The 16,209-nt window shown below is 36.5% G+C and overlaps 1 protein-coding gene across 3 annotated transcripts in view; it reads left to right on the top strand.

Annotated features, from left to right (window-relative positions):
- The window catches only part of GABRA4 (gamma-aminobutyric acid type A receptor subunit alpha4), a 73,142-nt gene that overhangs the window by 35,226 nt on the left and 21,707 nt on the right, over positions 1–16,209 (top strand). Inside the window, exon 9 of one of the 3 annotated variants that reach the window (XR_005215850.1) lies at positions 15,051–15,121. The exons of 1 other annotated variant lie outside the window; for it this stretch is intronic. Coding sequence is in view for 1 of the 2 variants with exons in the window: in XM_037829728.1 (XP_037685656.1) it covers positions 11,720–11,837 (118 nt within the window). In the remaining variant the exon portion in view is untranslated. Of the gene's footprint in view, positions 1–11,719; positions 11,838–15,050; positions 15,122–16,209 lie in introns of all 3 variants that reach the window. One more of the 3 variants, XM_037829728.1, reaches the window with a different exon arrangement.

The raw sequence follows: 16,209 nt of genomic DNA, 5'->3' as shown, positions 1-16,209 counted from the left end.
GTTTGTGAGGAGCATAGAATCATTGCATTTAAGGGTTGGTAAGGACTTCAAAATAAATCCCATCAAAATATGCATTGCATGCTTCAGGTCCTCTACATTGTATGTGTGTTTGATATATTGGATCTCCACAGTAGTTTACTTGAAGGATATCTGTGTTTTAAAGACAGTGATTACTGGTTGGCCCACCCATCCTTCTGACTCCAGAACACTGCCAGAGTGCAGCTGGCTTTGAAGTGACAGTGGTTATTAGATGGCTTCATTGTAAGTTCAACTTTGAAGGTTGAGAACAAATTAAAACTGGGGGTGGGGTGGAGGGTGGGGTGGATAGACAGAAGGAAGTCAAGAAGGTGAAAGAGAGTGTTTATGAGAAATACATACTTATATTTGTGTGTGTGTGTGTGTGTGTGTGTAACTGGAAAAAAACATCCTAAGAATCTGTTAAGGTTTAGAGTTTCAGTAGAGATTGTAATCAGCCAGCTGAAATTTCCTTGTCAAATATGTGTTCTATCTTGTATAGTCATTTACTTATTCCAATTATGTTGCCTTTGCTTAAATTAGTGTATTTAACTCCTCATTGGAAATTGCCTTCAGAGTCTACAGGACATTCGATAACTCAATAAGCCTTTGGGTAAGCTCACTAGTGGCTTGATTCATTGTCACCATATGTGATCTATGGACTGTTAATGGCTTGGCAAAAGCGCTTGGTAACTATTTTTATTCTTTGAGAGTTGAAAAGCTTAACAAAAATTAAAGAGAAGCTTTCTTAACAAAATGATATATTTTTAAGGTTATTTGAAAATACATTCTGTAATGTTTGTTCAGCCACAAAGGATGCATTAAAATATGCATGCTGTACCTTGCAAAAAAATTCAATGATATAATAGCAATCACTAACAACAATCGAGCTTTTATTTTGTGTCAGGTACTATGCAATTTATTTGACATGTATTACTTAATTTCAGGTTTGTGATAGGTATTTACAGATTAAGAAACTGAGACTTGCAGTGGGGGTAGGTTATTCAAGATAACACAGCTAGAAAGTAACAAACTCAATGTTTAATTTAATTAAGCTGTGTCTGAGTGCAGAGGTTGTTCTCTTAAACTCTATCTTTTAGTATTTAATTTATGTCTTATAAAGAATAGACATTAGAATGTGTGCTTGTGTGTATGTATAGATAGAATGGTCAATTCATTTAAGAGGCTTTTTATTCATATTTCTATGAATAAATAGCAATAGCAAAATATCTTGAATGCTTTCTTTCTGTGTGCCAGTAATAAGAACTTTTACAAACATTGTATGTAAAATCTAATTATGGCAACTTCTAATAAAATATTTTCTATTATTATTTATGTACTAACAATTTGGAATTTGGTAGTTATGGATCAAGTAACCTGCCCAAGGTCACCCATCTGATAAGTGACAAACCCCATGCATTTTCAGCTTCAAGCCTTAATGACTTATTAGATATATTGAGTGAGGGAAATGGAGGATGAGATGGATGTTGGTGACATCATTCGCTAGGATAGGGAAGAAAGATGAAGCACATTTTATGAAAAAGCTATTAGTTCAAGTTTAGATAGGTTGAGATTTCTATTATGGGGCATTTTCTCCTCCATTGTAACAATGAATTTCTTTTTTCAACCTGCAAGTGCATATTTCTCTACTGCATACCTTTCTTTTCTTATCTACCTAATTAATTGTTCTCTTTGTCTCCATTTCACTGTAACTATTTTTTATAGTCTCTTCAATTTTAAAGTGTTCACCGATTCATATAAGGCTATTTGTAAAATTAAAATTCCTAAAAAAAGAAAATATAATTGAGTCAAGGTACACCTTGGATTCAATAACTCAAGTGCCCTCCTAAAAATGTCCTTTTTTACTATCCATTCTTCAAAGACAAACTCAGTCCTGTTTTCCATATGAAACTCATTCGAACTAAGCTCAAGGATCTCAAGGGCATGGTCTGAAGGATCCATGTCTATACAATAAGGATAATAATAGAATTACCAGAAAATCTTATAGTGATGCATGCATGTAAAGTTCTCAGTACAGTGCTTAGTGCCCAGCAATCAACAGCTGTGATTATTATTAGCTTTTATTTCCTTAAGCATCATCATCACTTAAAATATGCATTATATAATTTATCACTTAATAATATTTTGCAGTATTTTTGTTTCCTATACAGTTGTTATGTTTACCTAGCTAATGGCAAGCTCCTTAATAAAATGGGCATCTCCTTACAATCATTTCTTTTAATTTTTCTATGCAGCACATAGCATAGTGTTTAATAGTTGCAGTTTATTGATTGATTATAATGAGCCAACTTCAGGAATCAAACAATAGATCTGGTGCCTCTAAAGAACAATATATTTATCACTGCTTTTCAGAACATTTGTCTTTAATGCAAAACTCTGGCTTGCCAGAAGTATATGTGAACATCAGACAGTTGTTAAGTAGCAAGTTAGAGCAGGGTTATTGTGAGCAGGAGAACATCTTTCTAAGCGTTTTGAGATACACATGCCAGCACTTGGATTTAGCTAGAGGATAGCAACAGAGAACTGAGTAGGACTCTTTGAAATCAGAAAACAGTAAAACAAAAAAACCTCAGCAAATCCACAAGTGCAGCTGTGTGTTGTGAAGGAGAGGGTAGTTTGATGTCCTTTGGTCATTTTATTCATATCACTTATCAATGTTAAATATTATGATTCCCCAGTGGTTGGTAATATACAAGCTTCATTCTATTCCTAGCAGGGTATACAAACTAAGTCAGTTTCAGATTTTCACATCAGTCATTCTGAAAAGTCTTAGAAATGCTGTTATTTAAATAGTTTAAACTACCATGCAAAAACTGATTTTTTTCATTATCTTTCTCTCATTTCTTAACTTAGTTTAAAATCTCTTTCCTTAGCAATTTGAAAAGGGACATGAAGCAGATGCCAGTTGACTTGACATCTAAGTGTGTTTGTAATGGTAATTTAATGACATTCTTCAAATCTTATATAAATAAGTACCATCCCAAACTTACACCTTTCTTTTGGCACTGAATGTTCTGTAGTTAGTAATGCTATTTATGTAATGAGTAATTGTTTAATTGCACAATTATTAAATGGTATGATTTATGTGTCAAGAATATCAGAATTATGCTTCATTTCCAGTCATATTTTTATCTATCAGTTTTGTTATTTTGTTACATGCAAATTCATGTTGCCAAAGCATGAGAGAAAATTTCAGCTGGTCAGTTAACAAGTACTTACCAAGCAAGTACTATTCATTAGTCAACATGCAGGGAACTGAGGATTCAAAGACAAAAACAAGTAGTGAGGCAGATGGATTCTTAACCTTGTGAGTGAGATGACATTTAGAATACAGAAGTATGGTCTGAATGTTGGTATGGGAATAATTCAAGCATGTTTATAGCAGTACAGACTTACTCTCAAATCTCTACTGGCATCTGTCTACTAAAATACAGATATGTACATTTAATTACATAGTAGGAAGCTTCAACTGTTAATATTTATTGGTATATTTTTGGAACACCTGCCAATAGGTGTCAGTATGCTGAGAACACTGTGATCACTCTTTGTGGATATGTGGATAATATGGAGAATAGAATTCAACAATTAATTTCAATTAATTTCAAATAATTAAGTGACAAAGCAAAAGGCTGTGAAAGAGAAGAATAATGGTATTAAAAATTGTAACAGAGAAAGTTAAGCTAAGAATTAAAATTAGTCTTCAAAAAGTGACAAGGGATATCATTCAAAAGGACAAAGCAATTTTAGTAGCTTATTGGATCAATATTATTTGTATTTTGGTAATTGATGATAACATCACATGGGAAGAAAGATGCCAACATTAGCATCTTAATAGAAGATTTAGACTGATATTTCCTCCCACAGAAGGAAGTGCCATAATTTTAATTCTGTATTAGGAAGGATGGATATATTAGTGAGTGTTCAGGAAGGAGTAAGTCATTCTGACAATATAATATAGTGTGTGGTGTGTGGAGAGGGGAGGGTGGTAGCATAGATATAAATGATATACAGATGTAGATGTAGATATAGATTCATAGTAAATTCATTCATTTTCATGTACTCTGTGTTAATAAAGAGCATGGCATAGGAAGAAGTTGTGTGTGTTTGTATAGTAAATAGAATTTGGAGAGACAGTGTATGATATATTGTGCTATTTGCTTTTCATGTGTTATGGCTAATCTTCAAAATAAGTCCCAGATGAGTTGTTGTTTTGTGATACACTTAATTTTATGGTTGAGGAATTTGAGCCTTAGTGAAGTATTTGGTAAGCTGTTTAGATTATAAGTCTGGTAGATAGGAGAACTTGGGTTTGAGCCTTGTCTGTCTGACATCAACAACTGGAGGCTTTCTGATTCATGTTGTTGCCTCTCACCTAGAAAGAGCCGCAGACAGGTATTAAGAGATTTTGTCTCTAGTCTCAGTTCGCCTGTGTAGCTTTGATCACACAGCCAAGACTTGGTTTTCCGTTTCTCCATCTGTTGGATGATGAGGTCAGGCAAGATTATATCTACATTTTCTTGTGATCTAAAAATCTATGTTAGTACAAACTCGTTCATGTTCCACAACTAATACAAGTTTGTTTTATACTCATTAACATGTACTTTCTTTAGCACACATGACATATCAAGAGCTGATGAGAGGGAGGGTAGTTCTTTCTGGGATCATGGAGTCAGCTCATATTTAAATGATCACTATACAGCAAAAATCCATTCTGCTCCAACAGCCATAAGAGTATCAATTGTTATGGTAATTACCATGTTCCAGACATGATATTAAGCATTGTACATATATTAACTCATAATCTTCACAGCAATCTTTTCCTATCCTCATCCCATTTTACAATGAGGAAATTGAAGCACAGAAAGGCTTAAGTGATTTGCCTAAACTGACAGGGCTGGTAAGTAGCAGAGCCAAGATTTAAAAGCAGGTAGCCTAGCTCCAACGTATATGTCTTCAGCTGCCACAGACTGCTGTGTCCACTGCAACATACTCACTCCCATAAAACTGTTTCTTCCCTTTGTCCTTTTGAAGGATATCCCTTGTCACTTTTTGAGGACTAATTTTAATTCTTCGCTTAACTTTCTCTGTTATAATTTTTATAACCCACCATCACCATTGCCGATCCTCTGCTGTGTCCGCTGCTACATACTCGCTCTCATACCCATCTCCAGTATTTCTGAAGGTTGTCTTAACGTTCATGTTTTTGAAAGTATAATCAAAACTTTGAAACTGCGTGCCATGTATAAACAATCCGTATCTCTTACCCAAAGGTTTAGTTTACGTGGAAGCCAGAGTCTCAGAAAATTAGTCACGCTCTCCAGATCTTCAGCTTTAAATAAAATATATGTGGATTTTGTCAAGGCTAAAGGCACCAGTTGATTTAGTACAGCCATTACAAAAAAAAAAAAAATGCATTAACCAATTCATAGTTTTCCCAAATTTTTTTTGACGTTTTATAGATTTAAAAAACCCTAAAAATATTGTTATTAATTTTGGTTTGAAAATAAACTATTTTACATGCATCAATATAGTCAATTAACAATAGTTTTTACTAAATGTGTTCAGAAGAATTCTGTTTTAAAGATTGTGGGGAAAACTTTAAAGAAGTTCAAGGGACAGTTTTTGCCCTAAAGTATTCATAATACATTCAGGAGATGGAGTAGAGTGATGAAAAAAATTAAGAGGAGCAAATATTTTGTGGGTACTGAGGGACTTGGTAAAGGAGTGTGGTTATCTTTGGAAGGGGCCAGTGAGAGAAAACTCATCCCAGTTGTAAACTGTAGTTTTGTGGTAGTCATTAACTGAAGGAGAGTATCAATGAAATGAGCCACCCCATTAGTGTAAATATCTTTCACTGGTTTGTGATATTTGTGGACTAGCTTAAGTGCCATTTTAGAATTGCCATATAATTAATTAACTATTTTTATATTATTGGAAATTTTATTACTTTATATTCTGGCACATGTGGCACAGATTTGCTAAGGGCATATCAGGTGCTCAAGAAACACCTACTAATTAATTTCATTCTTTATACTATTGAGATATAGATTCAGTTGCCAGGGACAGAAACATATATATAAGCTGCTTATTTCCAATGATGACATTTTTAATTTGGTGATCTTAGCCCCTCTATGTCAGCAATCTGAGTGGGCTGACACTTCTTTTTAGAGTTGGATAAATCTTCAGCTTCAAAAATATAAAGACATTTGAAGCATTTTCTCAATGTTTAGCTACATTTTTCAGCAAATTCTCTTCTCTAAGCTACTAAGCTTATTCATTCCTTCTGGTTTATTTGACTAAGCTGCCAATTTTCCCTTTTGCTATTTTGAGGGACTAATTTCCCACAACATAAAATACATCACTAAATCTCCAGCTTTTCACTCAGCCTCAGATGTTATCGAAATTTCAAGAAACATCAATTAGGGTATGGCACTGAATTAGAGTATATTATTTGTGAAATAAATGTCTTTGCTAAAAGAGAATTATTACACATTTTGGTCAATTTTCCAAAAGTTTTAAGAAGAGGACCCTTTCCACTCAGATTCTATTGCATGAGATGCTTAAAACTTTCTGGTATCTTTGATTCCAGAAGATTCTTATTCTGCCTGCCTTCTTGACTCAAATTCCAAATCAAATGCTTGCCCAAACCTCTTTTGGTATTCTGATTAGTGACCCTGAATGTTCGCTTTCCCATTGCATACTTTTCTGTAGAACACTATGCTTTCTTCCTCAGTTACTCTCTCTTGAATTTTTACTTCAATTTGTGCAAAGCTAATATCTTCATATGGATGACTAGCTTGGGGATTTATTTATTTTTTTTTGCTTGGATAATTGAAAATACTTGTAGGCTCTGTAATAAGAGAAAAAAAAAAAAAAGGTTCCTAGGGGATTCAGAGTTGGGAATGGGGATGTGAAGACAGAGGAGAGGATTAATTTCCCTGTGAGCATTTTCTATTTTTGACCCCTCCTCCCAAGTTTTTCTAAGTCCAATCAGTTTAATGTTGCTATGAAGGGTTCCTTTGAAAGTAAAAAAAAATATACCATAAGATATTAGGTAAAGGAAAGAGGTATGTGGAAGAAGAAGATGCTTCACCATTTTGGCAATACTCACTTTCCTTTTGGCCAGATTCTTGAGGATTGACATTTCCAAAGGGGACTTGACAAAGGGTGGTGAAGACTGTGCATCCAAAAAGCAGAAAATCAGCTCTTCATATAAAAAAATGAGCACATTATTATCTCTTACCAAACTATAAGCAATGTGAGCATCCAAAATTACTCTAGTGGATAAGAACCCTCTCCCCACTCCACTTCCAGCAATTTGAAGAACCCATACTTGGAAACCAGAGCCTAACATCTGCACTGGTACCCAATAAATGCTTATCCAGTATTTGTTGACTGAGTCAATGACTAAATGCACGAATGCATGAAACTTGTTTCTGCAAAATAATAACAACAACAGTAATAATATGACAGAAAAAAAAAAAAAAAGATCCAGATGAGAACAATAAGAAATAGAGAAAACTTCCAAAGCCCATTCTGGCATGTTATTTTACTTTTTGAGGCCCATGTGGAACTTTGGGATAATTGAGGGAAATCTGTTGAACTCTTCTCTTGATCCCAAACCATCTTGTTGCTTTGGAACCCCCCATTGGCTGTGCCTTTGACCCTTAGTTTAGTTGTGTGGCTTATTTCCGTCTCCCTATGCAGATGGGCTGCTAGATAGGAAGTGAGAGTTGTGCTCTACTCTGCCGGTCAGGTTACATCTGGAACACAAGTAAATGGTCTCTGATTGTATATGAAAGAATGGTTCTAATCAGTTCTCTTCTCAGAGCTGGTTTGGAATGGGAGGCTATGATAAGGCATCCTTTTTGGAAGGCCAGGTAAAGAACGCTTCCCTGCAAGGCCTGATGTGCTGCCTTGAATAGTAAGCAAGAGCAGGTTAATCCTATAGTAACTTGATAGCTTTTTCATACAGTAGGTATTTAACTAAAAATTGTGAGACAGCAGTGATAAGTGGAGAGCAAGGGTTCGGCATTTGACCTCTGCAGGCTACTCCTTTCATGAGAAAATGATCCTGGGCTTTCTTTTGGGGAAAGCCAGGTTTTATTAGGTTGCACCATCTGAAAATGCCATTTTTGCTGGTCAAAAATGGTTTTAAAAAAAAAGAAAGTTGAAAATAGTCTTTTGAAGTGAAGGTGAGGCCTAGATATAACTTACGATTGCCTTAATCAGCTGCCTCATTTTAACAGCAAAATAGGTAATTAGTAAGAAATTGTCCTAGTGATTCCAGTGATTAGCATTTTTTAAAGTTTGTTTGTCTATTTGTTTTTAAGACAGAGGTGTAGATTTGAACTGAAAATGTCAAAACCTCAGCGCTGTCCCCTATATGCCTGGGGCTGGTGGGTGGTTCCTCCGCTGTGGGCATCTTCATGCTCTCAGTAGAATTGTTTTGTTAGCTTATGTTTTATATTTTATTTGATTTGAAGCAGTTGAGGCTTGTAAGAACTCAGAGCCTCGTCAGACATTCTCCCTTGTGCATAGCTCACTATCGCTGCTTCTGCAAGCAAAAAACCCACTTTGCTAAAGCCTTAGCTGATCCTGAGAAATGTTAACAGGCTTTCTGCTTAATGTTTGCCAATGGCTAATCTAAAAATGGCACTAAGGAGGTTACCTATTATCCACAGAACAAGAATACATTTCAGGACTAAAATAGATTGTGGTCAGTAGGGGCTTGATCTGCCAAAAGAAAGTTATTTTGGTACTCCCCAGCAATTCATAAAAATAAAATGAGATTTTTATATGGTGAATCCTGTTTGTTTTTGTTAATCAAAAAATATGAGCCTCTCCTTTTCTACCTTACCATATTTAATTTCTTTTTCTCTTATACTTATTTTCCCTCAGTGTTTCTTTATGAATTGTATTCATCTTTCAAATTTCAATAAATCATTCATTTTGCACTTTTGCAATGGGTAATATCCTTTGTACCATAGTCAAAATTTATTTTATGAAATACATTGCTACTAATATTGTTAAGGAAGTGCATCTATACATTGAGAGATTATGGAAAGATTTAAAAATTCTTTTTTTCCAGTGAAAATACATAATTTTTCTATATGACTTTCAGATTCTGAAGAAATTGAAAATTCCTATTTTTTTTTTTTCAATTAATGTATAGTAGACAGGTTGACTTTGTCCTTGTCTGCCTGAAACTGCTCCAGTTTATGCTTGTTGTGCTTGTGACCTATCCACGTTAGCATTTGTTCTGGACAAAAGTGTCCTGGCTTGCACAATAGATAGTCACCCAAACCATGGAGCCAATGGAAAAAGCAATCTTCTTTTAACACTGAAAATTTACTCAAGTTTTTAAGTTTAATGTTTCCAAAGAGCAGTATAGGTATATATGACTGTAATAGACACACTATAGTGGTGTTGAAAGTTAAAATTATGAATTTCAAAGTCTCATGAGGCTATTTGAGATAATTATTGACTACAGTTAAGTTCCTGGTAACTGTCCAATTATTTACAGTCATTAAATACAACTGTGTACTCACAATATTAGAAATTATAGCATTGTAAAGTTTCTATGTTCAAATATATATAAAATTGAAGAAAATAGAAAGTAAATAGGCTCTCAAGTCTTCATTTTGCTGCAATCTTTGTGCAAGATACAGGCTGATTGTTTTATAATGTAAGACAGATAGCTGCTGTCGCTTTACTCTCAGAGGTTTTGTTATTGTGCTGTCTTCATCATTTAGGGAAAAAGGAGAAGGAAAGAAGTAAAATTTGGGACTGAAATATGAATGGTGAAATCAGAAGTATGCAAATGAAGATAAATCCTGACTAAAATGTCTTTCTTCCATGTTACTCGTTGGGATCTGTCTCAAGCACTGCCTAAGTGCTTCAAGTTTTAGGCATTTTGTGAAGCAATAATCAACGATATTCTAAGGTTCCATCACATATGTTGGCCTGACAGAATTTTACAGTTAGATGAGAATAGATGCTGGACTTGTATTGGGAGAAGAGAGATAAAATCCAAACATTATGTTCTGTCTGGAACACTGCCATTATATGGGATTATGAAACTTGACTTGATAGACTTCATTTAGTACTGTGCAGTGCAGCCTAATTCATTATATAGCTTTTCATCTCAGAACTAGCTACAGTAAATATGAACATTATATATATTTATACATATTTATGTTTCTTCCAGGGCAATCTGACAGAACAGTAGAATGAATGCAATCTTCCACTCAGAGTGATGGGAGCAGTGAGATGTAATTTGTTGCTTCTTTTTCACTAAGCGGCACTAGCACACCATAATGTTTTTCCCTAGTTTGAGTGCTGTCAGCAATCGAATTATTATGTTTACTCCATGGTGTTCTTTCCAATTCTAATATGCATTTCCCATGCTGAACTGAGTAGGCCTGAAATTCATGTAGGAAACTCCCAATTTATTCAGGTACCAAAGAACCAAAAGAGCTAAATTTTTTATGTATGAGTATATCACCATGTAGTTTTTGTGCTGTTAGTTAGGATATCCTAATGCTTTGAAAATTGGCAATATATTGACTAAAAGGTGATTCTGTTAAGCACCAAAAAGAATCAGAAATTCATCCAAAGTTCAGTTTAGAAGTTCAGTTTTTCACAACTTATCATGCTGACCTTAAAGGTCACTTCATTCCTCTTTACAGACTGGTCGTTGGAACAGTTTCTTTGCAAATTACTCCTCTAACCAAACAACGAGAGCCTATGAATCTTGGACCTCAAGCTATCTGAGCCATTACTGGATATTGCGGAAACAGGTTGTGGCAGATAACATTTTTTAAGATGGTTGTAATAAGGCAGCCCTTTCATCTGCCATCCCACGTACTCTGCTTACAATGTGGCAATGATGTTCTTTGCTTCAGGGTTGGGGTCTGTGTTCCCTCCCCTTGAATCTGGGTGGGCCTGTGACCATGATGGAAGTGATGGTATATGACTTCAAGGCAATTTCATAAAAGGAGATCCAGCTTTTGCCTGACTTCCTCGGAACCCCTTTCTTGGAACCCAGACATCGTTACTTTAAAGAAGCTCAGGCCACATGGAGAGATTTCTTGCTGGTGGGATGATGTCAGCCAAGATGTGAAATTTCCCTAATTCTCAGTTTGCTCATTCTTAGGATGTTTATCTGTAATACTGTAGCTGCTCAATGAACATGGGTTTCCCTACCTTCCTTTCCACCTCCCATCCCTCCATCTGTTTCCCCTGTCCTTCCTTTCTTTCTATCTTACTTCCATTCTTCTTTCCTTCCTCTCTTGCTTCCTTGTCTCCTTCTCTTCCTTCCCATGTAAATTCAACCGAGTGCAGCTGCTTTTGTGTTAGGCCATTTTAAACTGGAATAGGTTAGTGTCAGGTGTAGATTTAACAGGCAGACAGAATTCAGGAGGAGTTTTTTTGTCACTGAAAACTACTGAATCACATCGGCATAAAACGTGTGCAGACGGTGTGTGCAATGTGATCAAGTGCCTTGGGGAAATGGGATAAACAAATTTTTAAAAAAGGAATGTTTCCATCAGTTCATGGTGAACATAATCTGCATTCAGTTCAGGCGAAGAATATCTTAAAAAGCTAGATAAAGGAAATGAAGGCATGAGCAACATGCTATTTGTAGGAATGACATACATTATCTCCTTGGCAACTGCAGGGGGCATGCAATTTGGCAATCTGTGTTGTGTCATCTTGGATGCCTGGAAGTCACTGTTTCCTACGGAAACAAAGGAAAGAACAACATGAGAAACAGAGTTCTGATTTTAGTATGCTGGGTAAGTATTTTAAAACGGAGGGACCATCAGGCGTCCACACAAATCTAGAACTCAAAATGGCATTGTTTTCATTTATTAATTCCTCAATGCTTTAGGATATGGATTAGATCCAAATTTTTAAATTCTTATTTTTTGGCCCTGCTGAGCTTTTTATTCATGCTTTTGTGGTCAAATGATGACTCAGGCCATTTGTCTTTAACTTTCAATGCACAAGTGCTTTATAAGTGTTTCATAAACTTCAGGGTCTCCCCTTATGTGCATTCATTTATCCATTTATTTAACAAATATTTGTCGAGTGTCTAATATGTGCCAAGCATTGTGCTAGGTATTGAAGCTGGGTAGACCCTTTGTCTTATATCACCATGTCATTTCCGTGGGATATTGTGGAATTTCTTTATTTGAAGTAAATCAATAATTTAGCAAGTATGCATTTAGCACCACCCAGAAGAACCTATTATATTGGGACCTAAGAGTTTGCAGAAATGAACCATAGGACTGCACAATACTTGATGGGGCACAAAACAATGCTCATCATCCCTTTTCTTTGATCAGTGATTTCATAGACCGCTCTTGGATATGGTCAGCTTATTTTCATCAGCAGCCTCAATGAGAATGGCTCCAAAATATTATACAGTAGTGATTCATTCTCAATATACTTTCATTTGGTAGGTCATTCGACAAAAATTGAATGTCTTAAGTGGTGAAAACTCAAGCCACAATACAGCTGGTTAGAGTCTAAAAGATTCCACTGTGATAAGATTGAAAGCATTAACATTATAAAATGTTACACAGTCAGCCTTAAGGGTTGTAGTATGACTGGCTGATCACTGCTGGAGGATGTTGCCGCTGGTTATATGAGATTAAAGCATCACATCAGTGTGGCCGGGATCACTTACAGGCTACTGGGAGATTTTCAAAATAGTGCGGGCGATAAGGATTTGAGGTTTACCCTGGAGCAGAAACTTGGGGTCAGCAGTCAATTACTCCCAAGGATGATGTTGCCTTCTCTTGATCTGCTTAGTGTCTCCAAAACATTGCTTCTACTGCTTCAGATTCTTCATCCACTTCCATCCTCACTGCAGTAGAAGGTGAGGCATTTCAGCTGAGTGCGAGGCTGATTGTTAATGTCCACCATACAGTCTCACAAAAGGGCCTTCTAGGCTGAGCTTCCAAAAAAATGATTTCAGGATTTTAGAAGAAATAAATAAAAAAAAAAAGATTTCTTTTAGCTCAGAGGAGTAGGAGACACCATGTGTGCTTGATTTTATAATTTCAGTACTAAAGTTAGCAACCAAATTTCATCCCTGGATTTTTCCCCCATAGGGCCTTATTTTACTATGTCCTCCCTAAGTGCAGTATTTCAGCTTAGAATTTTCTTGTGTTTGTAGAGATATTCATGGAAGATTTAAATAGCATTGCAGCTGTATAGAAAAGCTGTTCTAGTGTGTGCTTTGAAAATCAGCTTTTCAATAACTGATAGCTTTAGAACTGTGATTGAGAGGAAAAATCCAGCCCTTGTTAAACAAGCTATTTCAGCTACTGGCTGTGTGTTCCAAGCAGTGTGGGGATGAGAGGCTCACACTTCTCATCACTTTGCTTCTGGAGAGGCAGATTGGTGCCCATGGGTCTCATGCATTTGCTGAGTAGCACCACAGGCAGAGAAGAAGGTAGAGCTTGATCCAAAAGGTGACCCTCTCCTGCCCAGAAGCAATCATTCAATCATGCTTTTAAATAGGACGATGTATGAAACAGGAGAGGAAAAGCATTTCATTCCGGTTATCAGTTAATGTTCCAGGACTGACTCATTAAACAGTCCATTAACTACTGTAGTGGCCCAGGAAGTATAATCTGGAAAGAATAAATGACTGTCATCTGGTTTTCAAGTGGATTTAAATGTGCTGCTTTTGGCTATATAGCTTTGCCAACTACTTACCTCCTGAGACACATTGTGAGAAACTCACTTTTGCTGTTTTGAATATACTGGAGGGAATGATTTTGTTGTTGATCTATTTCAATACAGTTTATTCATCATTTATTATGTATTCACTCCACTTGTTTTTACTGAGTACTTCTTAGTGCTGGGAACTGTACTAGTTGGTGGGGAAAGGAAAACAATAAGATGCAGTTGTCTCCCTAAAGAAACTTGTAGTTGAGAGCAGCTCTTACACAGTGGGTGCTAAATGCTAAGCTAGAGAAAAGCATAAAAGATTGTGAAGACATAAAAATCCAGATTCAGTTTCTATGGCAGAGGGGATTCTGATAAAGGTTATCAGGGTGTCAGGTTAAATTTCTCTGAGGAAGCAATGGTTAAATACTATCTCGGAAAACATATAAGGGATGCAAAGAAGGATGGAGGAAAGTGGGCCTGAGAAGAGAATGTGCAAAGACTTAGAAGCAAGAGAATACAGAATTCAGCTCGTACATGTAGAACTAAAGTGAGATATCCTGGCTAAGAATCCAGGGATTTTAATTTGGGTATCCCCCCCAAGTCAGACTCTGTGACAAGGATTTGTGTGCAAACTATTTATTTTTGAGGTGGGACTGGAAGGGAGTGGTGAAGTGAGATGGAAAAGAAGGAAAGCCGCTGAAGTGTGGATTACTGATCAGGTTATTCCTGAGGGTTCATCATGCGGGACAACCTCCAAGGGTATGTGTGGGACATACCTCATAACTGTCCCACTGGTTGCCAAAGAAGCTGGGGTATTAATTTACCAGCTCCTCACTCTTATTGGTTGAGGGTTACTCAAGGGATATTGAATACTCCTATGACAAATACTGTACAACAGGTTGATTTAACAACAGAAATTTATTGGCTCACAGTTTCAGAGACCAGAAGGCTTGCTTCTTCCTGGGATTGGTAACATTCATGCTGGCTGGAAATCCTTGAGTTCCTTGGCTTTCCCATCACATGGTGATGTCCTCTCTTTTCTCTTCCAGATTCCATTGACTTCTGGCTTCCTGCTCCTCCCCCTGTAGGAGATCCCCAGTAATAGGATTAAGACCCATCCTAATCCAGTTGGGTCACACCTTCACTAAAAATAACATCTTCAAAAGGTCCTATTTACAATGGGTTCATACCCACAGGAATGTGTTTTAAGATTAAGGACTTGTTTTGTTGTTGTTGTTGTTTTTTCTGGTGTACACAATTCAATCTGCCACAGGTATTAACTCTCTTGCACTTCTGGTCAAACTCTCTCTTCCATCTCTTCCAAGCCTTCATAGAGAGAGAACCCTTCTGGCAGAGAAAGGCAGTAAGCCATCAGCCTGTCTGGAATACCTCCTGGGTGAGCCAAGTAAATATGGGTGCAATCCTGATAGCACCAGCCACACTAGGGTACCTGGGGTGTTGGGAGGATGGTCTGAGTGATAAAAGGAGGTGAGGGTGGACTGGTAGGCAGGGCTCAGATCATATAGAATGCTATGCCGTATAAGTTTACTTTTTTTCCTGAAAACAATAGGGCACCACTGAAACAGTTTAAACAGGAAGTGACATGATGGGATTTACATTGTATAAATATTATTTTAGTGGAAAGTGGAAAAAGGAAATGTGGGTAAGGATGTTAGTTCTGAGAATATTAATAGCCTGTGCAGTAGTCAGGTAAGAAGTGCTAAATACGTTTAAAATGGCTGTGCAGAAGAATGGACAGATTGGAAAGATATTGAGACAGATGAATGGAAAAAAATGATTTATTATACAAAGGGAATGGGGCATAGTTGAATGTTTTTGACTTGGAAAGCTATATAAATAGTATGCTATTCTTTAAGATCTAGACTATATCAGGAGGGATGTACTTGTTTGTACAAATATATTGGGTTCATTGGACATGAATATGTTCTGGACATATGCTAAACTTTGGACATAGCCAACAATGTTGAATTCCATAAGGGTAGGAATTTTGAGTTTTTTTTCCCACTTTTATATCCCCAGAGACAAGAACAGTTCTTCGTACATAAGTAGACACTCAATAAATATTTGTTGTGTAAATGAATGAGTGACTCGTTGGGTAGATGGATGAATAAATGAAGAACTTGGGATGCCTCCAGGACATCTGAGGGAAGATGGCCTGCTGGATATTTAGTTTATTGGATGGAGAAAGATTTGGAAGTAGATATTGATTTTATTTTATTGATGTAGAGGTGATAATCAGAGCCCCTGGACAGACTCATTCACCTAGGGTAAGAGGGAAGATCCAGGAAACTGATAATGACTAATTGCTGAACTCTATGGAAATATAGCATTATAGGATTAGGTAGAAGAAGAGCGCCTCACAGTGGAGACCGAGAAAAGCAAAGGTAACCTTGTTCAGGTGTGGAATTGTGGGAAAACTTTATAGAAGGAAGAAGTGATTAGCAGTATTAGATGATGCTGAAA

Source organism: Choloepus didactylus, chromosome 3, assembly GCF_015220235.1.
Source record: "Choloepus didactylus isolate mChoDid1 chromosome 3, mChoDid1.pri, whole genome shotgun sequence".
In the NCBI taxonomy this organism is placed as follows: Eukaryota; Metazoa; Chordata; class Mammalia; order Pilosa; family Megalonychidae; genus Choloepus; species Choloepus didactylus.
This window is presented reverse-complemented; position numbering and strand designations above follow the sequence as displayed.